Genomic DNA, 26,650 nt, shown 5'->3' with positions numbered 1-26,650 from the left:
CCTGAGATGCTGCTTGGCCTGCTGTGTTCATCCAGCTCCACACTTTGTTATCTTAATCCCACAGGGATTGTTTTATGAAAAGAGATTGATGAGACTGAATCTGTATTCCCTAAGCTTTTAGTTGCTTCAAAACTTATGAAATTCTTATATGGTGATTACAGGTAGTAAATTCCCCCTGACTGGTAAATCTAAAACCAGCAGCATAATCCCAGGATAATGGGAAAATCATTTTAGACAAAAGAGGTGGAATGACTGCTCTCAGAGCATGGTGAATCTTTAGAGTTCTCTATGCAAATGCACAATGTTCCATCACATCGTTCACTCACACAGTGAAAGGCTTTAAGAAATCAGAAGGTGACCTAGCCTCCACAGATTTCCGAGCCTCGGACTGGCTTTTTTTAACTATTGTATAGATGTGCCCACTCCAGTTAATCCTTTTGTTCAACAGTAACCCCTAGGATGTAAATGTTGGGGGATTCTGTGATGGTAATGTTGTTGAAAGTGACAACATATTCTGTATTGTTCAAGTTGACCATTCCCTGGCATTGTGTAGTGAAATGTTATTTGCCATTTATCACCCTGAGACTGGATGTTGTGCAGGTCATTCTGCATGTTGGTATGGTTGCTTCATTATTTTATAACATGTAAATAGAATAGAGTGCCAAATATGTCATGTTTGACATGAGTTCAGGCTGCATATAAAAATGATAGATTCAAAAACTTTAAAGAAACCACAGTGAAACCCCAATTTCCTCTTTCCTATGTATTAATATTTATTACAATACTCTGGTCAGCTTTGGGTGCTGTCGTGTGGCTTGCTGTAAATGGAATAGACGCAATAGAAAGGCTACAGCTTCTTAGAGGTGACATCAAAGGGAACAAACCACATCCCTTTGAGTTTATTATAAATTGAATGAGAAATTGTAGTCACAAGAGAAGTTACGATGAAATCGTTACAACGTACTCTGTTCATTTCTTTGATTGTCATTTTCCTAACTCCAATCTGTAAGTAACAAATTTGATAACTTTTCTTCTTAGTACATTTATATTAGGATTTAACATTATAATATTTATGCAATATGAATATTTTAAGCTTTCTGCAATAACTAACCTAGATTTCAAAATCAAATCAACTAATAAATTGATGTTTATTTATTTCTATACTAATTACAATGGCAATCTACTTGCTGATATTTCAACGTACTGTGATTTCTTAACATATTGAAACTACAAAAAGAAGTTTCCTTTCCAAGAATTCTGTTTTGCCACCCAGCTGCTAGAGAATATTGTTGCTACTCGTAGGTCTATCGAGTTAAGCACAAGATTTCATTGTCCTGAGGACAAATTGAAATGCTCATGATTGAGAAAAACAAGTAATTTGAAAATTGCAATTCAATCTCCACCTCATATCATTACTTAATGCTTTGAATATTATCAATAGAAATTAGCTGCAACTATAGTCGGAGCAGTGATAGATAGCCAACCAGAAATCCTAGAAAGCAAATTCTGGACAGGAAAGGGCATTTCTTTTAGGTTTTTTAGGGCGCTTTGAGAATCCTCCTTCTAAAATTATGATCACTAACCCCATCCCCATTCTCCCCCAACACTATTTTCCTGATTGCCAATGACCATTCCCGGGATCATCACTGAGTGAATGCCCATTTGGTTGCCTTCCCACTGAGACTAACTGGGAATTAATGGGTCTTTTTCTGAATGGCAGGAGGTTGTTAGAAAAGTATGGTAAGTATCAGTACTTGGTCCCCAGCTATCCAAAATATGTATAAATGACCCGAATGAGGGAATAAAATGCAACCGTGTTTCTATCAGTGAACAGAGCACTTCTGAGTTGATGAGATGATGGGAACTGCAGATGCTGGAGAATTCCAAGATAATAAAATGTGAGGCTGGATGAACACAGCAGGCCAAGCAGCATCTCAGGAGCACAAAAGCTGACATTTCAGGCCTAGACCCTTCATCAGAGACAGGGATGGGGAGAGGGAACTGGAATAAATAGGGAGAGAGGGGGAGGCGGACCGAAGATGGAGACTAAAGAAGATAGGTGGAGAGAGTATAGGTGGGAAGGTAGGGAGGGGATAGGTCAGTCCAGGGAAGACGGACAGGTCAAGGAGGTGGGATGAGGTTAGTAGGTAGATGGGGGTGCGGCTTGGGGTGGGAGGAAGGGATGGGTGAGAGGAAGAACCGGTTAGGGAGGCAGAGACAGGTTGGACTGGTTTTGGGATGCAGTGGGTGGGGGGGAAGAGCTGGGCTGGTTGTGTGGTGCAGTGGGGGGAGGGGACGTACTGGGCTGGTTTAGGGATGCAGTGGGGGAAGGGGAGATTTTGAAACTGGTGAAGTCCACATTGATACCATATGGCTGCAGGGTTCCCAGGCAGAATATGAGTTGCTGTTCCTGCAACCTTCGGGTGGCATCATTGTGGCAGTGCAGGAGGCCCATGATGGACATGTCATCTAGAGAATGGGAGGGGGAGTGGAAATGGTTTGCGACTGGGAGGTGCAGTTGTTTGTTGCGAACTGAGCGGAGGTGTTCTGCAAAGCGGTCCCCAAGCCTCCGTTTGGTTTCCCCAATGTAGAGGAAGCCGCACCGGGTACAGTGGATGCAGTATACCACATTGGCAGATGTGCAGGTGAACCTCTGCTTAATGTGGAATGTCATCTTGGGGCCTGGGATAGGGGTGAGGGAGGAGGTGTGGGGACAAGTGTAGCATTTCCTGCGGTTGCAGGGGAAGGTGCCGGGTGTGGTGGGGTTGGAGGGCAGTGTGGAGCGAACAAGGGAGTCACGGAGAGAGTGGTCTCTCCGGAAAGCAGACAGGGGTGGGGATGGAAAAATGTCTTGGGTGGTGGGGTCGGATTGTAGATGGCGGAAGTGTCGGAGGATGATGACTCCCCACCTACGTCCGTGACACCACGCACGCCCTCCACCTCCTCCAGGACTTCCAATTCCCTGGCCCCCAACACCTCATATTCACCATGAACGTCCAGTCCCTGTACACCTGCATTCCGCATGGAGATGGCCTCAAGGCCCTCCGCTTCTTCCTGTCCCGCAGGCCCGACCAGTCCCCCTCCACCGACACTCTCATCCGCCTAGCTGAACTCGTCCTCACACTCAACAACAACTCTTTTGACTCCTCCCACTTCCTACAGATTAAGGGGGTGGCCATGGGCACCCGCATTGGCCCCAGCTATGCCTGCCTCTTTGTAGGTTACGTGGAACAGTCCCTCTTCCGCACCTACACAGGCCCCAAACCCCACCTCTTCCTCCGGTACATTGATGACTGTATCGGCGCCGCCTCTTGCTCCCCAGAGTAGCTCGAACAGTTCATTTACTTCACCAACACCTTCCACACCAACCTCAAGTTCACCTGGGCCAACTCCAACACATCCCTCACCTTCCTGGACCTCTCAGTCTCCATCTCAGGCAACCAGCTTGTAACTGATGTCCATTTCAAGCTCACCGACTCCCACAGCTACCTAGAATACAACTCCTCGCACCCACCCTCCTGCAAAAATTCCATCCCCTATTCCCAATTCCTCCGCCTCCGCCGCAACTGCTCCCACGATAAGACATTCCACTCCCGCACATCCCAGATGTCCAAGTTCTTTAAGGACCGCAACTTTCCCCCCACAGTGATCGAGAATGCCCTTGACTGCGTCTCCCGTATTTCCCGCAACACATCCCTCACACCCCGCCCCCGCCACAACCGCCCCAAGAGGATCCCCCTCGTTCTCACACACCACCCTACCAACCTCCGGATACAACGCATCATCCTCCGACACTTCCACCATTTACAATCCGACCCCACCACCCAAGACATTTTTCCATCCCCACCCCTGTCTGCTTTCCGGAGAGACCACTCTCTCCGTGACTCCCTTGTTCGCTCCACACTGCCCTCCAACCCCACCACACCCGGCACCTTCCCCTGCAACCGCAGGAAATGCTACACTTGCCCCCACACCTCCTCCCTCACCCCTATCCCAGGCCCCAAGATGACATTCCACATTAAGCAGAGGTTCACCTGCACATCTGCCAATGTGGTATACTGCATCCACTGTACCCGGTGCGGCTTCCTCTACATTGGGGAAACCAAACGGAGGCTTGGGGACCGCTTTGCAGAACACCTCCGCTCAGTTCGCAACAAACAACTGCACCTCCCAGTCGCAAACCATTTCCACTCCCCCTCCCATTCTCTAGATGACATGTCCATTATGGGCCTCCTGCACTGCCACAATGATGCCACCCGAAGGTTGCAGGAACAGCAACTCATATTCCGCCTGGGAACCCTGCAGCCATATGGTATCAATGTGGACTTCACCAGTTTCAAAATCTCCCCTTCCCCCACTGCATCCCTAAACCAGCCCAGTACGTCCCCTCCCCCCACTGCACCACACAACCAGCCCAGCTCTTCCCCCCCACCCACTGCATCCCAAAACCAGTCCAACCTGTCTCTGCCTCCCTAACCGGTTCTTCCTCTCACCCATCCCTTCCTCCCACCCCAAGCCGCACCCCCATCTACCTACTAACCTCATCCCACCTCCTTGACCTGTCCGTCTTCCCTGGACTGACCTATCCCCTCCCTACCTCCCCACCTATACTCTCTCCACCTATCTTCTTTAGTCTCCATCTTCGGTCCGCCTCCCCCTCTCTCCCTATTTATTCCAGTTCCCTCTCCCCATCCCCGTCTCTGATGAAGGGTCTAGGCCTGAAACGTCAGCTTTTGTGCTCCTGAGATGCTGCTTGGCCTGCTGTGTTCATCCAGCCTCACATTTTATTATCTTGAACTTCTGAGTTGATCATGGGGTAAGAATCATTAAGTAAGTTGCCAATATTTGAGCCTGGAACACAATCCTTAGGGGCTCCTGTAGTGGTGTGTTGGACCTGAAATCACAATAATCTTTAGTATCTCTGCAGCTGGCAGTGTATTTCACCACTTATTGTCATTGACTTCAGTTCGTGAAATGAGGTTTAATGTTAGGAGCACAGACTTTCATCCCACCTTCCTTTAACTCATAACTACTCCCATATTCATGGATGTAAGTATGAATTCTGGTTTCAACTAATGAAATAGGCTTTCAAAATCATCTTTTGTTTTATACAGATCATGGGGCGGAAATTATTGGAGGCCATGAAGTTAAACCCCATTCAAGACCTTATATGGCATCTATCCAATGTAAACACAAAGGACACTATAAACATTGGTGTGGAGGGGTTTTGATCAGAAATGGATGGGTACTGACTGCAGCACACTGTAAGCGTGAATGGTAAGCTATAGTGGGTGCGTATGTGGATGCGTACTATCTTATATTTCATATATTTATAATTATCAACTCATTTGTATAATCCACACCTAACCCACATCAAATAATTGCTCCTAATCACTATAGCCACACTGTTATTGTTAACTGTGTATCATATTATTAGTGTGTAATTCATTTGGCAAAATCCTTGATATGATTAAAATAAGTTATATTGAATCATTTACTTTTATCGATGAATTGGTGGTTAGATGTCAAAAAGTCATGTATTTTTCTAGTTATGAACATAGAGAGTTATAGAGTCATAGAGTAATACAGCATGGAAACAGACGCTTCAGACCAACCAGTCCATACTGACCATAATCCCAAACTAAACCATTCCCGCCTACCTGCTGCTGGCCCATATCCTTCCAAATCTTTCCTATTCATGTACTTGTCCAAGTGTCTTTAAAACATTCTAACTGTGCCTGCATTTGCCACTTCCTCAGGAAGTTCATTCCACATGCCAACCATGCTCTGTTTAAAAGAATTTGCCCCTCCTCCATGTCTTATTTAAATCTCTCTCCTCTAACCTTAAAAATATGCCCCTTGGCCTTGAAACTCTGCATCTTGTTGAACAGACACCTACCCCCAATGCTTTCTATACCCCTCAACTGTTCAGAACATCATTTCACAACTTGGCCAAGCCAAGCTGACAATATCCCAACATATGTGAGAGTAATAATGGAGTCTGATCACCTAAAGCAGTGTCTGAGAGTATATTTCATTGTGGTTTGTTGAATCCTCTTTTCTAGGAACAGAATAGATACCAAAATCTTCTTTATGTATCATCAGTGAGTAGTGTTGAAGCTTTCAAGTAAGTTTTTAACTCACACATTTTGAGAGGAGTTTTACAGAAAAAGAGAGGGAGGATAGTGCTGTTGCTCCTCGGGCAAGTTGTCCCAGAATTTGCCCAAAATTCAGTAGCTTTATTACAGCCACAAACAGGGTCATGAGACCTATCTCCAAAAGCAAACTGGATGTCTCCATGTTTGTCCCTCGTAAATGGAAACTATTGCTGTTGTGACCACAGCATTTGCCATCGCAAAGTGTCCTTTTCAAGGATCCTTACTCATTACCTCTCGATCCGTTACCACTACCACCTAGAAGGAGAAGAGCAGCAGATACACCGCCACCAAGATACACACCATTCCACACTTGGAACTATATTGCCAGTCTTTCACTGTCACTGGGTCAAAATCCAGGAACTCCCCCCTTAAAAGTATTGTGAGTCGACAAATGGGCTGCAGCGATTCAAGAAGGCAATTTTGGCTTACACATCGTCATAACAATCACATTTGATGCTCCAGATCACTAAAGAAAAACAGGCATTCGTCAGAATGACGCTCAGGAGTTCATGGGCATTCTGGTGTGGACTTAAAGAGAGGAAATTCTTGCTCTCTCCTGCCCCCTAATGGTGTTTGAGTACACAGGCAGCACATAAACCAAGAAACAAACCATTTGACTTTACTAGCTTTATAACATCACTGGCTGGGATGAGACCTCCAAACAAATTTTAGACTCATTTAAAGCTCTAGTTAAAAGTCACATGAATCTGTCTGCATTTTCTTTCTAAATAACTATAATACTTACAGAGATCAAAAGAAAAACATCACTATTATTTAGATATTCGAAGTAAAAACAGAAAATTTTTGAAATCCACAATAGGTCAGTCAGCATCTGATCAAGCATTTCAATTAAAGTCCATCTGACTGAACTGCTGTTAATTCCAGGAATTTCTGTTTTTGGCAATAGCTCTATGGATGAAAGAAATTGTGTGTGACCGCGTTTGCTTAGTATTGCTCAGCTCGATATTCTGATACTGTTTCCAACCATGATTGTTCTTCCTTCCTGAATGTTTGAAAATTGCTTTTGCTTATGGAAACAAACACTAATTGACTACCTTTCTGAAAAAAAGCAGCAAAGGACATGTTCAAGTCGTTCTTGGAGCACATAATCTGTCAAAGAATGAGAAAAGTCAGCAAAAAATTCAGGTCAAAAAGCTGCATCCCCATCCAAAGTTTACCATGGAAACTCCAGACAATGACATCATGCTACTCCAAGTATGAATTTTAATTCTTTAATTCTGGTTTGTTTGTAGTGCTTTAAACTATTTAATTTAGAAAATCAGCCATGCTTAATTCCACGAAAAGTAACAGCTTTGTGTTTTCAATCTCCTTGAGTAAAATTTATGGAAAATATTTATTGAGGTCTGCTAGGAGTTTGTCAGTTAAAGGACTTGTTGCAGTTGGGTTTGATCCTGTTTACATCTTGACCCTGTTGGTTTTCAGCACTGGTTGTTGGACAATAATCAGACAGTTTTCTTTTCGCACCTCAAGTGAACAGAATCTGGTTCAATGAAGCATGTAAAAAGTACTCCAGGAGCAGCAAAATAAGGTGTCAAGTTGGTGAGGTTACAAAACAGGAGCATGTGTATTCTAAATAGTGGATAGTGCGAAGTATTCCAACAGCCAACCAACCAGCTCAAAGCTCTGTATTCCTATTACATTCAATAATCTGTGCTGTTGTAGGGCGATCAATAAGAAAAATATCACTTCACAAACATCCCTATCATGATTGATTGTAAAATCCACATGTATGTTTACACCTCAGCTGGAGGTACTGAGACGATGATCCATTTTGACCCTCCGCTGAGGTCATTCCAATAAATCTCCTCTGCTCCCATTCAAGGACTCCATGCTGTCACTAAAATATGGTTGATAGGAATGGACATGGCAATCATAGGAACGGCCTTCATAAAGGTTCATCACACCTTCCATTTGTACCCAATGACTCAATTTATCCATCTGCTTTGTCAAATCATCTCTTAATATGACCTGCCATCTTCATAGGCATGTTCCCTCAGGCTTCTCTGTCCATGTACACTCTTTAATATTGGGCCCTTAAATCTATATTTGACTTTCCTAATCCTTATCCTAAAATTTATCACCTCAGTTTTCTCTGTATGCCACTTGTCTATGTATTCTGCTCACCTACCTACATCCTGTGGTCAACAATCAGTATGGGTACTGGATTCATCATAATTAGCACAGTATCTCCATGCTTGGCATCATCTGCAAATTTTGAAATAAACCAAATCATCCAAGTCACTTATGTACACAAAAAAGGAAGTGACTGTAGCATTGAGCACTTGGAAGCATCACTCTACATCACCCTCCAGCATGACAAGACAGAATTTAGTATAACTTGAAATTTCCTTTCCTTAAGTGAAATCTTCGCCTAACTGATGCTGACCTTCCTTTTCCATTAACAATCTTTGTTAGCCAACATGTTATGCAGGATACAATGTGCTATGATACAATAGAATGCAATAGGCTCAAAATTTATCATGTGTACTTTTACATAAAAAATACAGTGAAAAGTTTTATATGTCACTCCACGACAGCACCGACATCAAAGACAGAGTTATACTTAACAATAACAAAATGTAAAGTTAAGGCAAAATTCTTCACAGTTCAGTTAAAGGCTCCTGGGCTTGGGGAATGCCAGTTTAGGAAAGATTGAATAGCATGAAGACACAACTGGGATGAAACTGCCATTCTGGGCCACTGGAAATTTAGGCTGGAAGCTTTCTGCCGAAGAAGACAACCATACCAGGCCGAGACTGCCACTCCTGGGTGAGATCGCCTGGCAGGTTGCTGGAACACCTGGACACTGAAGACAAAGAAGACTGCCACACAAGCCGGAGACATCCTCACCAGGACAAGGCCACAACTCCAGAAGACTGCCACACCGGGACACCACCACGTTGAGCCAGGACCACCTTTCTCCACCTTGGTGCATTGGCCTAGCCACAAACCTGGCACCCCAAACTAGCCTGTGAGTCCAGGCTGGGTAACTCAGCCCTGTTCCTTGGTTGCCAAGAGACCCCAGTCTGGATAAAGCCACATCCAGCTTGTCCTGACATTGATACCACTGTTGCTGCTGCTGCACCAGAGGCCTTGTGCTTCACCCACGACTCCCCAGGATTAAAAGAAAATCAACCTAAGAACAAAGAAAGAAGAAGAGCAAAACTAAATAGAAAAGCGAAGAGAAAGAAAGTTGACGGGAGCGGACGAGCCTGAAGTTCAGCACCACTCCCCTCCCAGCCCCACCCCAAACTCCACTGCCATCTTAATATAATTGAGGATTATCAGATCAGGCATGATGTCATTGAATGGCCTACTTCTGCTCCAATGTTTTATGCTCTTAGAGGAACACCTCAAGGTCAAATTAATTACTTCAGTTGAGACATTGCTTGGAATGCATAGAATCCCACAATGTGGAAACAGGCTAATCAGCCCAAAAAGTCCACACCGTCCTTCCAAAGGACATGCCACCTAGCCCCACCCACCCTACTCTTTCCCCACTTAATGTACACACTTCCTGGACACTACGGCAATTTAGCATAGCCAATCCACCTAACCTGCACATCTTTGGAGGGTGGAAGGAACCTGGACCTCCCAAAAGAAACCAACTCAGACAGTTGCCAGAGGCTGGAATCAAACCACAGTCCCTGGAGCTGTGAGGCAGCAATGCTATCCACTGTGCCACCGTGCCATCCCAACATTCTACAAATTCTTTCAAACATCCTTGACCTGCCAGTCACAAAAGCTGGTTCCAGAGTTCCCTGCATTAATTCTGGGAGGGCAAAATTTGGATGGGAATTGGATTGGGATGTGCTGTAAAATTCCAGATAACAATGATGTAGATGATGAACAAGATCTGGAAACCCATCTCAGAGGACCGTCAGTGTCTGTGGAACCAATGCCTGATACAAAACAGAATATTTAATCCAACAGGAGAGACATTTGTGGCCTAGCTTTATTAGAAGCTGAAAATTACAGTTCTACTTTAGAATAATAAGATTTTGTTCATAGTTTGGTGAATAAAAATATTAATTTATTCTTCTTGTGCCCCAGCTCTCCAGTGAAGCAAAGATCAACAAATATGTGAAAGTGCTCAACCTACCAAAAGTTAAGGATAAGGATGTAAAACCTGGAACCCGCTGCGTAGTGGCAGGATGGGGACGAACAAGTTCAACAAATTTATCTGACACTCTTCAAGAAGTGATGTTATACGTGATCGATCGTAAAATGTGCAACAGCAAACAATATTATAACCATAAACCTGAAGTAACCAAGGACATGATCTGTGCTAGTGACCGAAAAGGCAAAGCAGATGCTTGCGAGGTGAGTGTACCACCTTGTAGTATGTCACAATAACCAGGAACAAAAACAAAGTTGCTGGAAAATCTCAGCAGGTCTGAAGTATCTGTGAAGGACAAAACAGAGTTAACGTTTTGGGTCTAGCGACCCCTCTTCGTAGCACAAACTCCGCTTTCTCTCCAAAGATGTTGTGCTTTTTCCAGAAATTTCTCTTTTTATTTTTGGCTCTGAATTACCTTTGTGATTGCCTTTGAAGTTATACAGTTTTATCCATGAAATGCTTGACTAAAGCAGTCTGCCATCACCACCATCTCAGACAAATAGACATGAGCAATAAATGATATCTTCCCGATCAATGCCCTCATCCCAACAAGAAAAATGTAAACTGATAGATAGGCTATTGGGTTAGGAACATAGACACAGTGGCCATGGAGGAAGCTTCTTCCCAATGGTCATGTAATTTTCTAATGGTTCATATTATTCCCTATATCAAGTTAATTTCCTTTCACCTTGCAAATATGATTACATTCCAAATATCAGAAGGGAGGCTTGGTGATCCAAAATGTTTGTGGCTACATTCAAAGTGTTTTATTGACAGCCTGTAAGTGATTAACTGCAAAAACATCCTTTAATTAAGATAAAGATAGTAAGAACTGATGATGCTGGAGCCAGAGGTAACATGGTGTGGAGCTGGAGGGACACAGCAGGCCAGGCAGCATCAGAGTGGCAAGAAAGTTGAAATCTCAAGCAGGGTCCTGACACTTGACCTGAAATGTCAACATTAATGCTTCTCTGATGCTGCCTAGCCTGCTGTGTTCCTCCAGCTCTGCACTGTGTTATTTTGTGTGTGTGTGTAATCTTGAAGCAGAGCCCAGATGTTAGATTATTTCATTGGGTCTTGGGTGAATTCTTAAGCTAAGACAATCCTCCAACTGAAAACCATTAAGGCAATTGAGCAGGAAAGAAAAACTAAAGCACTTAAAGGATGGCAAATGACAAAATGCTACTCAGATGACTTGGTAGCAAGTTGGATCCCCTGGATTTAAATGGCAAATATCTGGATTGATAGAGAATTAATTCTCTAGCATTTGCTGCTCTTATTTATAATTACCAGTTTCTGAAGTATAAACTTTGCAACCTCCTCTAACTATAACCCTTCCTCCTTAATAACCATTCCCCCCTGCTTAGTGTCTTTATACCCTTCCTAATGAGTGGCATTATAATTGTCCACAATATTCTAGGTGAATCTCAGTAGGTTCCTCTTCCCAATGCCAGGAACCTTGATCAGATACAAGACACTGAATAATTTAGAATGAGGAACTCACCCAGCATCCACTCCATCCATCAGTTCCCACCCCAGGAGCCAGTAAGGAACCCTGCCAGGATTTACCCTTCAACTTGGCTGCATTGCATATCCCCTGCTCACCACTGTGTGAATGCCTCCTGCAGCAATTATTGATTAATTGCCTACTTGAGGGATTCAACTGGCAGATATCTGTCCCATAACAGATCTAACAAAGTAGAAGTGGGAACATTCGACATGCTCACCCACAATCTTCTCTGCTCAATAAATAACTGCACTGTCAAACTCAGCAAAGTTAATTTTCACCCCCCAAGTAAGACTAGTAATTTGCTCCAACATTCTCAGGCAAACTAGAAATGGATAAGAAATGCACCTTTTCCATGTGACTTTCAAACCCTGTGTGCATACTTTAAACATACAGCCTGCTGTTAGATCAAGCTGGTATTCTTAACAAAAGGATGGAATGGAGCATTAAGGATTTATTATAGCAACAAATTCAAGAGAGAGTTGGTTTATAGCTCAAAGATACGTTTGATTGCAGGATTTTTTTATGCTCATGGATGTGAGCATTTGCAGCCTATCCCAAATTGCACTGGTCTGTTCAGCCAGGGTAGATAGCAGCGTTATATTCCAAATATGGCTTCAATTCCAGAATCACCTATTGCCATGTGAGTACACATACCTGAGCCTTGGATTACTAGTCCAATGGCAATACCACATCATTACTGTTTCCCCTGCAGGAGGACAGTATATGATATTTCCTGGACCAACAAGATCAGTTACAATGTCTTTTCCAGACATGTACATTCCGGCATAAAAACAATTCTGGAGAATTTAGCAAATGCAGCAGCATCAGTGAAGAAGGTTAGCAAAGTTGATGCTTCAAGTTTGTTACAACTCTTTCTCAGAATATTCTTAAACGTAAGTCTTAACATGCAGATAAATACCGAGCACAGCTCAATATGGCAGGAATGTATTTCATTTTAGTAGGTTTAAACTTATCCCATTCTAATTAATTAGTTTTTTTATCTTTCTTCCTCCAGGGTGATTCAGGTGGTCCTTTAATTTGCCACAACCAGTACAAAGGGATTGTGTCATATGGCCCTAGCAAACCGAATGCCAAAATGCCTGGGATTTACACTTTCATATCAAAGAAATACCTCGACTGGATTGAGGAAACAATTGGTGTGAAAACTTCCAACATGACAGCTGAAGACTTGTATTTCGAGTGAGGAGTCTTCCTGCCACTCGGTTCTACTTTTATCTTGTAGAATTGCTTTGCTCAGAGAAGGATTAGCATGAGTTTGCAAATTTTCAAATTCAACAAAAATTAAAATGTGAACTTCTCAATATGAAATGAGTCATACTTCATTCACTGAATCCTCAAATAGGGTCATGAGTTGAGAAAATGGCTGAACTAATTTTGTGAATGAGCATTTAAGAGGTTTCAAGATCAGGCAATAAATTTTATTCAAAGAGTCGCTTGTTGCAGTGAAATTGGAACAAATTATTGAGTAACAGAAGCTTTACTTAACACAATAATATAGACAATATCCTAGTTCAATTGGTTCTTGCTTGACTCCCATGGCTGCAGAAAGTGTGTGATTTTCTCTCCCAAAGTTGAATTTAGTTCTGTGCATTGAACCTCTTTTCTCCATTTTTGACTTCTACAGCCAGGACCCTTGCTGTTTCCTGATGTTGCAATCATTCAAAGATCCGTAGACAAGATATCCTCAACATCTAAACAACCTATTGTTAACTCTTTACTGTAGAACCATTTGTCAGATTTAGTAACACTTACTCTTGTTTAGTTATGTGCCCCAACACTATTGATCTTTACACCTCAAAGCAAAGTATTCAACAACCGATTTAGGCATTTGTCTATACTTTCCTTTTGCTATTCAAACTAACCCAAATCTTCCAGTCAGCATTGAAGCCTTTTATTTCTGATCAGCATTGAAGCCTTTTGTTTCTGATGCTAATGAAACAAAATTTTGCCTTCCTTTTGCTTCTTGGGCTGATTTTTGAATGGGGAATCCTTCTAAAGTTTTTAAGTATAGGACTCCCTGGATGAAATAATAGTGAGTCTATGCAGAAGCTACATCCTCTTTTTACAGCTTTAGCCATCTCATTTTGATCACTATCAGTTTAAATGTCTGAGACCTTCTTAGTTGGTGTAAGTATTAATAAATAGAATGAATGTTTGGTGTAAAACAGGGTCAGGTGAGTAAGCTGACAGGGTAAGGAAGCAGGCTGGCAGCTGGAGGTGTTGGCAGGGTGATAAGTAAGTAGAGTAACTGGCAGTAAATGAATAGATGCAGCTGGATTGGGTTACAGGGTGGTATGGTGGTATCAATTCCTGATTTTGCTTGAACCATGCAAGCTCTTTATCATAAGTATATGTTCATAATTAGCTCTTAATCATACAAAGTGCAAAATACACTTTAAAAGAATTCATTGTGCAATTTTTAAAAAATATATAACAAAAATATTTTTTAAAGCATACAAAAGATGTGAAAAGTATAGAAAATGAGATTGTAAAGTTACAGACTATTAGGTTCTGCATCATAAAAACCATTGAATCTTTGAACTGAATCTGTTCTTTGCCACAAGAGCAACTTAATTGCCATTTTTTGAAGTTAATAAACCCAAAAGTCTAAGCCCTGTCCTTTGAGATGGCATGGCTACTTCTAGTTTCTTAAGGATATTATTGGAGGCTTTACGTAACCTCGAATTGTCTGGGGTTCTTGAGGTAAGCAACAAGCAGCTCTGCAGATATTTGTGCTTTAAATTTCCCATCACAGTTATGCATCCCTCATTTTGTGACATATCAGCTATCCTCACTAGGAAGTCTCCACTTCACTCATGTCATCCTCCATTGACACCGACCACCAACCAACTATTACGGATAGCCAGGAAGAATCTGTTTTTAAGGGTTGAGTGAGACTGGAAATCAAGATTGGACAGGACAGTTGGAAAATGGGATTTGGAAGAATACAGTGTCAGCCAGAAAGAATGAAGGATCAGGATCAGGTGATGTAGGAACGGTAATAGGTAGCAGATGTGATCTTGGTAATTTTATAAAAGAATTTAATTTTGTGGTTCCAGTGTCATATGTCAATGACACACATCAGAAGACTAAAACAAAATACTGTGGATGCTGGAGGTCTGACACCAACATACAGAAAGTCAGAGAAATTCAGCAAGCCTGGCAACATGTGTGGAGAGAGAAACAAAGTTCATGTTTTGAGACCACCAAGACTCTTCTTCAGAACACACAGAAATTCAGCTCCATATTAGCCTTGCCTATCAGCAACTGCATGTAAAATTTTTTAACTGCAATAGCTACTGTGCATCGAATTAGAATCTTCAGTCAATTCTTGCTTTAAAAAATTGCTTCATTTAATGCCTTTTAGGGAAGGGCATCTACCGTACTCACCTGATCTGGCCTACATGTGACTCCAGACACATCTCAATGTTGTTCATTCTAAACTACACTCTGAAATGACAGAGTAACTCACTCTGTTCAGGGCTAATTAAGAGTGTGCAATAAATGCTGACCTTGACAGCCACATTCACAGTCCATGAAAGAACAAAAAAAGGAAGACATATCCTGTCAATTATGTGTACTTACATACTACCCCTATTCTGTGTCAGTGTAATGATCCCAGCTGATGGCACGAAAGGAGAAATCAAAGCCCAGGGTTAGATCTGGCTTGATAGATCTACAATTTTTTTTTAATGTTGTGGCGATATACTGAAACATATTCATATCAGGATACAGAGTTTCTCTAACAATGGAACAGACTTTTTCAGTATGATAGAGGAAAATTTTTAAAAAACAAAACAGTTTTTATATAGGAGAAGGTTTAGAAAAATCTCAACAACACAGCAAAACATGTTTTACAAGATATTATAGCCAGGTTCTTTTCCCTGGGTTGGGGAGTCCAAATCTAGAGGGGGTAAGTTTAAGGTGACAGGGGAAAGATTTCAAAGGGATATAAGGGGCTAATTTTTAATAAAGAGGGTGGTGCATTTGTGGAATTGTCAAGTTTGTTATGGGAGACCCCCACGGACTTGCTGCAATGACAAGACACTGACCTGTTTAGAAAAACACAAATCCTTTTATTACCAAGCAAGTACAAGCTGTGGAGAATCACTGCACTTAACCCGGCACAGAGTGCAGAGTCTCGCAAGTAATTCACCCTGAGCAGCTGACAGACCCCGCTTTTTATACTTTACAAAAGACATGATAAATAAAACAATTTCACAATTAAAAATGACATGATACATGAAACAATTACTACAACAGACAAAGACAGGATACCAAACAATTATTACATCAAGAACATAAAATACCAGGATATAGTATCGATTGCTAGTGAAGTGGCTGCTAATGGCAGGAGGCAATTTCAAGTTGTTATCGGGATTTCTAGTTGCCAGTGTGTCTGGCTAGAACAAAGTCAGTGCCCTGGCCCCTTTGTCAGCAACAGAAGTTACATGCTTTAGAGCTCTCACACCTTTTCAAATGTTCCCTACCTAACCCTATTTGAAACAGTTTAATTCTAATTTTATTCAGTCAGGAAGCTTAAGACAGTGTCTGCATAGCGATGTGTGGGAACATGAGGAGTTACAAAAGTTTTACACTGAATTCCTAGCTTGGCAGGAAGCTTCAGGGCAGTGCCTGCGTACCTATGTGTAGGTAGATAAAACACTTTAATTTATAGAAGTATAGGAATCAAATGCAGACGAAAAAGTTTAATTTATACAAGTATAGAAATCAATGGGATGTTATCACTAACATCTCAGAATGAGCTGCCAGAGGAAGTGGTGCAGGCTGGTACAATTACAACATTTAGAAGACATTTGGATGGGTAAATGAATAGGAAGGGTTTAGAGGTTTATGGGACAAATATTAGCAAATGGGACTAGATTAATTTAGGATATCTGGTCAGCATGGACAAGTCGGATGGAAGGGTCTGCTTCCATGCTGTACAGCTCTACGGCTCTATTCCAGCGTCATTAATTTACTGCAATTCAAGTCGAGAGAAATTATCTCTCTATGTTAATAATTTAAGTTCTATTTAATTGATTTTCCCCAGTTTGTTTCCCATGAACTGTCTGTTTCCATGCTGTATGACTCTATAACTTCCAGCTTCTCACTTTCCCCTTTGACAAGGTGCTTCAACCGTTTTGAGACGTCCTTAACCCTGGCAGTAGGAGAGCAACATACTATCCTAGATTTACACTCATGGCCACAGAATCTCCTGTCTGTGCCCCTGACGGGGGAGTCTCCTATAACAATTATTCTTTTAAATCTTGACAAACCCTATTTAATATAAGTTTCATTCTTAAGTGCCCAAAACCTGACAGCCACTTCTATTTTCTTCTAAGAGACTATCCCCTTCAACAATACTCCAAATGGTATACCTGTTTGAGAGGGGAATAGCAACTATCTTCTTAACTTACCCAAAAGTCACCAACTATCTGACTGATCCTGCTGTGAAACCACCTCTCCAAATCTACTAGTCATCACACTCTGTGTTTCTTGAATGCCCCCAGTGGCATTAAACCTAAAAAGAAGCTCTTTAAAGCAGGTTCTATATTAAAGAAGAACTACCTATTCCTTACCCAGAGATTTTAATCTTAAGGATGCAAAGTATTGAAAAAAATTAAACAGTTAAAATCTTAAAAATAAATTAAACACTTAGCTGAAACTCACATCAACCGAAAAAAAGCCTTCTCCTCGAGTCCTTTACCAGTTTTCAAATCTCTGGATAAGCAAAACAAACTCCCTCCAGAGCCATCAAATAATAGCCTTTTAGGCCTCTTCCACAAGCTCTGTGTAGAACAATCTCTCTTTTTTTCATGTATATTTACATTTTTGATCACGTTTTCTTCAACCATAAAAGTTTCAGACAAAAAAATGTACATCTCCAGATCGACACTTGACAAAGACATGGAGGCCTCTCCCGCAAAATCCGTGTTAAAAACACCTAATAGAGCATAGAACAGTACAGCACACTATAGGTCCTTCAGCCAACAATGTTGAGCCAATCTATTATCCTACTAAGATCAAACTACCCTGCATACCCTACATTTTATTGTTCTCCATGCGCTTATCCAAGAGTTGCTTAAAAGTCTCTAAAGTATCTGACTCCACTAACACTGCTGACAGCACATTCCACACGCCACCACTCTCTGTGAAAAGAACCTACCTCTGACATCTCTCCTATACCTTCTTCCAATCACCTTAAAATTATGCCACCCTGTAATAGTCATTTCCACCCTGGGAAAAAGTCTCTGATGATCAACTGTATCCGTGCCTCTCAGCATCTTGTACATCTCTCCTTCTTTGTGTGGCTTTTGCCTTTGTGTATTTTTTTGGACTATATAAGTTTCAAAAAATGATTTAATTTGTTTTGCTTCTGCTGTACAAAAATCATAAGAAATCCATTAAAAAGCCTGCAACTCTGGAACAGCTGCAAAATCCATGTTACTCTTGTGTAGACAATGGCCTGGAGGTGCTATAGCTATGCCATTAATCCAGAAACTAAGCTAAAGGTAACACAGCAAACTCAGCCAAACTTAACATGGCAGATGATAGAATTTGAATCTGTTATTGAGATCTATTGATGACCATGAAACTATTGTTGATTGTCAGAAAAAAAACGATTTGGTTCACTAATGTCTTTTCGAGAAAAAAAACTGCCATCTTTACCTGGTCTGGCCTTCATGTGACTCCAGACTCAAGGCAATGTGGCTGACACTTAACTGTCCTCTGGGCAATTAGGGATGGACAATAAATGCTGGGGTAGCCAGAGATGCTCACACCCTGTGAGTACATAAAAAAACTCTCTTCACCCCAGAGAGTGGTATGCCTATAGAATTCACCACCACAGAAAGCAGTTGAACCTCAAAGGTTGTATGATTTCAAGAAGGAGTTAGATACAGCTACAGCTCTTGGCCCTAAACTGATCAAAAGGGATAAGGAGGAAATAAGAACAGTATTTTGAGTTTGATGATTAACCATGATGATAATGAATAGGGGCGCAGGCGCAAAGGGCCGAATGATCTATTCCTGATCCTACTTCCCATGTTTCTATGTTAAATACTAGCTTTGAACAGCCATGTCTGAAGAAAAGCCATACCAGTCTTGAAATGTTAATTCTAATTCTTGCCACAGCTGCTGCTAGACCTGCTGAGTTTCTGCAGCATTCTCCATGTTTGTTCCAAAGTTATTTGATGTTTGCATAAATTATGCACCTTTCATCACCCTCAGCTCCCTTCTAATGAATTCCTTGATTATGTCAACGTTTTGCCTCCCATCCTAAATAGTTTTGCTTTTGGAGTCTCTTATATGAAAACTCACATGTAGTGGAAAAATACTAAGGAAAATTGAGCTCTGAAAATTATTCTAACGTAAGTTATATTTCTTCCTCCTCAGCTGCTTATATTTCCCTTCACCAGTGCATATATATGATGCCAGAGAGACAGGCTCCAATGTCCATTCAGTTAAACTTTTTTTCTACCAGATATATTGCTGAATCCAAAAGAATCTACACAGATACAGGCACTCAACACACTTTCAAATCACCAGACATTCCCAAAATGCTTCAAAGTATCCGCAGATCTCAAGCTCCAGGGAACAAAAAGACACAAATTATACAAGACAACATTTAGCAACCATCAAAAGTGCATTCAAACCAGACCACAAAGAGGTGACACACAAGGATTAGCACACTTGCACAGCACAGAAACCTGGTCTCCAGTTCTCCCTTTTCTCCAGTCACGACTGTCTCCTATCCTTCCAGGGCTCCTGAAAGTGAACTGCACCAATGCAAGATTGAATCACTCCTAATATTGCAGTTTGTGTCTCTTCTACATTCGCAACAGATTTGGTGGTGAACTTCTCAGGTTTTGGAAAATCTGGAGGAGGAGCAGGAGGAGGAACACAAGATGCAGTGGCTGGTTGTCCTGCTTGAGAATATTCCCTTATATCCTGTAGCTCTTTTGATACTGCAGAAAATGTCTGTGTCAGTTTTGTAATTCTACTATACGCTCCACTAGATGCCAAAAGTAGAGTGCTCATTCTCTGGTACAATAAATGAATCTTTTTTAAGGTTACCATTTATCACTGTATCAAAAACCTTTCTAAGCCATTCTTTGCTCTGCCCTGAATTGATAGTTTCCATTAGAGAACTGTGTAAGCACCAATCTTTCTGTACAGGCTTCTGAACAATGGGTTTGAATTTCTTGACAGGCCTAGACATGTTGATATTGGGTGTGATATTGAAGCAATTTGTGTGAAAGGAAGATGAAGGCTCTGACTGCTTCACAAATACTGTCTCAGTAACTCAAACCCACCACCTTGTTGTCCTTGTTTGTCACTTGCTCGGGTGGGCTTCACTCTTTGTGAATCAGCCTCCACATCCTCGAACTATCCTAACAACAAACAGACCTGTCCCACTGCCTGCCCCTGCGCTGGCCCTAACAGGGCTAACAAGATACCTCTCATCCAGCCTGGACCACTTCACATTAGCCAGCTCTTCATTCCAGCTGTGAAAGCTTCCTGGTCTGGGCACTGAAACCTTAGTGAATATATACCCACTTGCATAGCCAAATCCCTTAAATGTCTAATACATTCTGGTATGCTCTCCTGTTGTTCAACATCACCTTTCCAGTCTATTGGGGAGGGGCATTTGTTGCCTGCTGTTAGTGTCAGCGCATTCCACAATGATTGATCATCCCTTTTTTCTAAAGACACTATTCACACATGTATCAGCACATAGTGCTCCCAGATTCCCTTGCTCTGGGCACCCATCATAATATGGGTGGCAGAGATAAAACAGTGTAGAGCTGGATGAACACAGCAGGCCAAGCAGCATCTTAGGAGCACAAAAGCTGACGTTTTGAGCCTAGACCCTTCATCAGAATTTCCGATGAAGGGTCTAAGCCCAAACGTCAGCTTTTGTGCTCCTAAGATGCTGCCTGTCCTGCTGTGTTCATCCAGCTCTACACCTTGTTATCTCGGATACTCCAGCATCTGCAGTTCCCATTATCTCTAATATGGGTGGCACTGTGCTGCTATAATAACATTATGCTGTTCTATCGCCATCAATATGGCCTCAAGCAGCCTGCTTCTGGCCTGACACTCTACCAATTCCCTACATGTAGAATGCAAAGCTGTTAACAATATTTATCCCATTTATGGCACACTGTACTTTTGGGGAAGCCTATCTACCACAAACACTCGCATACAGCAGCCTATCTAAATAACCCTCCTTTCTCTCTTTTTCCAGTTATGACCATCCCCCATTCTTGCAGGCACCCTAACTGTTCTAACAAATTAGGTACAGCCCCGAATCCAGAGTCTGCCACATTCCATCCTGGAATACAGAAGGTCTCTGGAGCATCAGGTTGCCTTTCCCTTCTCTTAAATATTTTCCCAAATCCCATTCCTCGTCATCAAAAGGTGCCTTGGATGACAACATGTATCCAAGTGGTTATGTTCACATTTGGGCAAATATAATTAAGAAAAGCTCAACGACAGCAATGTGCTTAAACATTATGAATGTTTATTAAGTAATAGTAAATGATTATAACGATAATAATAAATGATTTTTGTGGTAATAATAAATGTAAGAGAAAAAAGAAAAAAAACAAGCAACAAGTTTCACGTCCCTCTGCCTTTCAGGGACCCCTTGATTGATTCCTGGTCTGGAGGCTTAAGTTCGTTCCTGGCACCATTTACACTTCCCAGCCTAAGCGAAGTCCAGCAGCAACGGCTTGGAACAAAAGTCTCTCTCTCTTATATAGTGTGACAAACAGCCAGCACAGAGAAAACAGATACAGCAAGACAACACTGCTGGCTGGTTCAGACAACACACGATGGGAAAACAAGCCCAGGTGTCATCTTCGGCACATGAAGGAATGCTTACAGGACTCATTCAAGGTTTGCAACAAACAATACCTCCAAATCGTGAACCGTTTCAACTCCCCTTCCCAGTCCCTGGATGACATGTCCATCCTGGGATTCCTCCAGTGTCACAATGATGCTACTCAGAAACTGGAGGAACAGCACCTCATATTTCGATTTGGAAGCTTACAACCCAATGGTCTCAATGTGGATTTTACTAGCTTCAAAATCTCCCCACCCCTGACTTCATCACAAGACCAGCTCCCCTCTCATCCCCGCCTCCTTGACCTGTCCGTCTTCTCCCCCACCTATCCAATCCATGATTCACCTTCTGTCACCGACCCCCCCCCCCAACTTATTTCAAAGCCACCTTCCCATCCCATACTCTGGGAAAATAGCTGCTTGAAACCATTGTTCAGGCTGAAAATCCAATTCAACTCTAAAAGAACAATTAACCAGACCTATGAAACCAACTTAACTTAATTATAAAAACTTTACAGATGCCAAGATATTCAAATTCAATTAATTCAGTTAATATTCCACTTAATCAAAATATATTTATGCCTATTCTAAACTATCAGGAGGCCAATCCACGACAAAGGGGACAACAGAAAAACAATGGATAACATAGATTTGAGAGGAGATAATGGAGTGCACAGTCTGAATAACTGTTAGCCCTGAAATGGGGTGGGGTTGGGTTGGGGGGAAAAGAGAGAGAGAGAGAGAGAGAAGGAGAGAGAAAGAGAGAGAGAGAACCATCTCTCAGCCATCTCCAGCACAGGAATCCCAGGCAGCTACTCTCCCCAAGAACTCTGAAATCTACAAACACAGGCATGTTCCGTACCAGGGGAACCAACAGCGACCGACCATGACCAGCAGATCTGACAATTGACAACCTTCAAAAACCACCGACCCAACTGACAAGGCCTCAGACTCATCCTTAGGTGGAAAGCAGCTTGCAAAACCAACACAAAATAAGAAAACCCAAGGACTCAACCCAGACTGAAGTGCTGCACTGTCCAAAGTCTTCATCAAAGCACTGGCTACAGCAAGCAAGAACGGCCAGCTGTTATTCAATATGCATCTATCCTCAGTGGGAGCTTATTTTCTCGAGGTCCATAAGTATCCAACCTAGCTAGCAGAGAGGGGAAGGTGGGTTGGTGACAGTGCAGGGAGAGCCAAGGTTAGTAAGTCTGATTGAAGTGTCTTTGACTAAAACCCTGTTCTTTAGCTTCTAATAGTGTTTAACCTCTGTTTATTTTAATAATGTATTTAAGGACTGTCCTCTGAAAGACTGATAGTGTCAGTTTCACTGTTTTGTATTTGCCTTTTATCTCTTGTAATATATTCACCTTTATATTATTTCCCTTTTTAGGACATTTGCCTTTTATTTCTTGTGATATATTCACTTTTGCACTTAATAAATGTAGAGCTTCAATGGCCTGAAACACCTGTCTACTGCCTTCTTCAATTCACATTCCTAAATTAAGTTCAGTGGCAGAACCAGGGGTCTGGGGGTGATCCAAACCACCTAAAAATCTGCACTTTTACTGATCACAAAGCAGAATCCCTACAGTACACACTTACACTTCTATAAACTCACTTTTGGCAAGGTTTATCACTAAATCCATTGATTATAATTTTCTAAATTAAGTTTCTAATTTCAAGTGATCATTCATTGTGACACTCTAAACCAGCATATCACCAAGGTGGACCAGACCACTGGCTGTCACTCGATTCATTAATTTCTAGAAAATGGCTGAGTTATATTTAGGTTGAATGGTATTGCTTAACATTGTAAAACAGCATTTGGTGCGATAGAGGCTGGCATTTCATGGTTCAGGGTGTTAAAGGAATCTGGTAGTCTGTCAATACAGGCTTCCAAATGAGGAACTGAGTAGACATCTACCCTTGTGACTGCACTGACCCCTCTGTAGCCTATGCAGAATTTGGTCGTACCATTGGACTTTGACATCAATATGACCAGGAAACTCCACTAAATCAAGGATTATGAGAAAAAGACAGAAGACTAGAGTTGAGAAGTATCAGATTAGCCATGCCCTCATTGAATGATAGAGCAGATGGGATGTCCAAATGATCTAACATTGTTCCTAAATTTTATGGTCATATGGATCAACTAAGTTTTTTGTTTCCCTATCATGTTTTGGATTTCTGCTTTCAGCTGATCCTATTCCTCTGATTCCAAATGATAAGAACAATGTTTTTTAGGAAAGAATTATCTGACATTCACATCCATTTTGGCTAAAGTTGTACGTGCTTTAACATGTTGTTAGAAAATCTTAGAAGCAATGAAGTGTTTAAAGCATCCTTAAAAGTTACTAAAAGCATTGTTAAATTAATTCTCAACCACATTCATTGCTAGACTCACTCATGAAGCCTATATGGTTGATATAGTGGGTTTCTTTCTAACTGATATGTTAATCTACAGACAGCATTGAAAACCACATGCTGTCGCAGGGTGTATGACTATTTAACCAAGCGATATTTTACAGGATGAGAAACAATGCAAACAACTCTGATGAGGTTTTCTGACAAAAACAGTGACTCACCTTTCTCCTTTAGTGCCAACAAACATGAAGCTTATTTATGGTACTTCTCTGGTTCTATTTATAGTGCTGTCCCTCAAAGAAATCTTTTAGAGATGACTAAAAAACTGCTACTTGCTTCGCAAAACATCGCTGTATGGAATACTTTTAAACAATGATTAAGCAGGTATTTAGCACCTAATGAAATGCCATTATTAATTTTTATCCAATTACCCTTCTGTAAAACTCCGTGGGTGTTTTTCTATGTTAGAGTTTACAGTTGCCAATTAATCAGAGATTTCATGTAGTTGGCTCCTTAAGCAAGCACATTATGCTTTTACGTACTCAATATTTACAGATGATACGATATCCAGAAGAAAAATACATTTTGGCATGCAAAATTCACGTCAGGATGTACTCCACTTATACTTTAATATTCAGAATGAGCTTTGAATAAACTGATGACTATGAAATCCACTCACTTCAGCTAAGAGGGATATATCATGACACATTATACAGATATAAAACTTGTACTGTTTCTTGTCCATCAAAGGTCTTCTAACACTATTCCCAGGAAACTCTCACATTTTTTACTCAGCCCATTGAACCAGATGTTTGTTAACAATGAAACTAACAGTTCAGAATGCATTCCAAATATTAAGGACACCTTACAAATATGCTTGGGATGTGAGTAGTACAAGTCTGTATTTATTGCCCATCCTATTATCTGGAAGGCATTAAGACAAATCTGACACGAAAAGGTTAAATGATGAAAACATTCAATTGAGCAGATCCAAACATTATGTTGCAGGAAAAGTGGACAACAATTTAAAAATTAACAATGAAGTCAAGGACTCAGAAAGGAAAGATTGATTAAAGATTACAAAGACAGAAAGATCAAAGATTTCTCTATAGAACATAGAACATAGAACAGTACAGCACAGAACAGGCCCTTCAGCCCACAATGTTGTGCCGACCATTGATCCTCATGTATGCACCCTCAAATTTCTGTGACCATATGCATGTCCAGCAGTCTCTTAAATGACCCCAATGACCTTGCTTCCACAACTGCTGCTGGCAACGCATTCCATGCTCTCACAACTCTCTGCGTAAAGAACCTGCCTCTGACATCCCCTCTATACTTTCCACCAACCAGCTTAAAACTATGACCCCTCGTGCTAGCCATTTCTCTATGCTGGAAGCTCACATAGGATCTATAGCATTCACGTAGAAAATCAGACATATGACAACAAAGTAGGTAACAAGGACACCCAGTATCAAACTGCTCAACATAGGTGATTGTTTACTTCCACCAGGCATGACAAAGGTCATCCAGTCCAGTTGGGCCTATGATATCTCCTTCACTGGGAATGTCTGGAAAACGTCTCCTAAACTGGAACAGCTATCTTACAGAGGAGTCAAATAACAACCTGATATCATTACAGTCACTGAACCATACCTTACAGCCAATGTCCCAGACTCCATTCCCACTATTCTGCATACTATCCCATAGAGTCTCAACTCTGACTTTGGACCCCACAAGCTATCATGGTGTCAGGTTAAACCTCGGAAAGGAAACGTCCTATTTTCGCGAGGAGAGCGAGAGAGCCAGATAGAGAGAGCACCAGGAGGCTGCCGGGAAGGTAACGCTTTTTCTGCCACTTTAAAAAGCTTTCCTCGAGCGGGAGCGGTCTTCATTTATTTGGGCAGCGGCTGAGGGATGGCAAACAGCCAGTTGTCGTGGTGCATATAGGCACCAACAAGATAGGCAGAAAAAGGGGTGAGGTCTGGCAAACAGAATTTAGGGAGTTAGGAGCCAAGTTAAAAAATAGGATCTCAAAGGTAGTAATCTCAGGATTGCTACCAGTGCCACGTGCCCGCCAGTGCAGAAATGAAAGAATAGCCAGGGTGAATGCATGGCTTGAGAGATGGTGCAGGAGGGAGGGGTTCAGATTTTTGGGACATTGGAACCGGTTCTGGGGAAGGTGGGACTATTACAAATTGGACGGTCTACACCTGGGCCGGACTGGAACCAATGTCCTTGGGGCTGCTTTTGCTAATGCTGTGGGGGAGTGTTTAAACTAATGTGGCAGGGGGATGGGAGCTAAATATTGGACAGAAAAGAGGTAGAAACAAAGCCTGTAGGGGACTAGAGATAGAGTCAGTGTGACTAAAGGGTATAGTATTTGGGGGGCAGATGATGAACACAAAGGGACAGGTTGTCTGAGGTGCATTTGTTTTAATGCGACAAGTGTAGTAGATAAGGCAAGATAATGAAATGTGAGGCTGGATGAACACAGCAGGCCCAGCAGCATCTCAGGAGCACAAAAGCTGATGCTTCGGGCCTAGATCCTTCATCAGAGAGGGGGATGGGGGGAGGGTTCTGGAATAAATAGGGAGAGAG

The 26,650-nt window shown here is 41.8% G+C and overlaps 1 protein-coding gene across 2 annotated transcripts; it reads left to right on the top strand.

Moving 5' to 3' along the window:
* Window positions 1–897: 897 nt before the first annotated feature.
* On the top strand, window positions 898–13,098 carry LOC125456623 (granzyme K-like). 2 transcript variants are annotated; one of them, XM_048539928.2, is made up of 5 exons: window positions 898–1,005; window positions 5,115–5,277; window positions 7,232–7,373; window positions 10,233–10,502; window positions 12,825–13,098. In XM_048539928.2, the coding sequence occupies exons 1-5, from the start codon at window positions 945–947 to the stop codon at window positions 13,011–13,013; spliced, it is 825 nt and encodes a 274-aa protein (XP_048395885.1). In that variant the 5' UTR covers window positions 898–944; the 3' UTR covers window positions 13,014–13,098. The 2 variants fall into 2 exon arrangements, with proteins under 2 accessions (XP_048395885.1, XP_048395876.1); XM_048539919.2 differs by having other exon boundaries at window positions 7,229–7,373.
* Window positions 13,099–26,650: the final 13,552 nt, after the last annotated feature.

This window comes from Stegostoma tigrinum, chromosome 1 (genome assembly GCF_030684315.1).
Source record: "Stegostoma tigrinum isolate sSteTig4 chromosome 1, sSteTig4.hap1, whole genome shotgun sequence".
Lineage (NCBI taxonomy): Eukaryota > Metazoa > Chordata > Chondrichthyes > Orectolobiformes > Stegostomatidae > Stegostoma > Stegostoma tigrinum.
Note: the sequence above shows the minus strand (reverse complement) of the source record. Positions and strands in the feature narration are given on the sequence as shown.

Bases quoted from the DNA above. Each gene is read 5' to 3' on its own strand.
- LOC125456623 (XM_048539919.2), top strand. From the start codon at position 945: ATGAAATCGTTACAACGTACTCTGTTCATTTCTTTGATTGTCATTTTC. The intron at 1,006-5,114 runs GTAAGTAACAAA...TGTTTTATACAG, and splicing joins CATTTTCCTAACTCCAATCT to ATCATGGGGCGGAAATTATT. The intron at 5,278-7,228 runs GTAAGCTATAGT...TCTGAAAAAAAG, and splicing joins GCACACTGTAAGCGTGAATG to CAGCAAAGGACATGTTCAAG.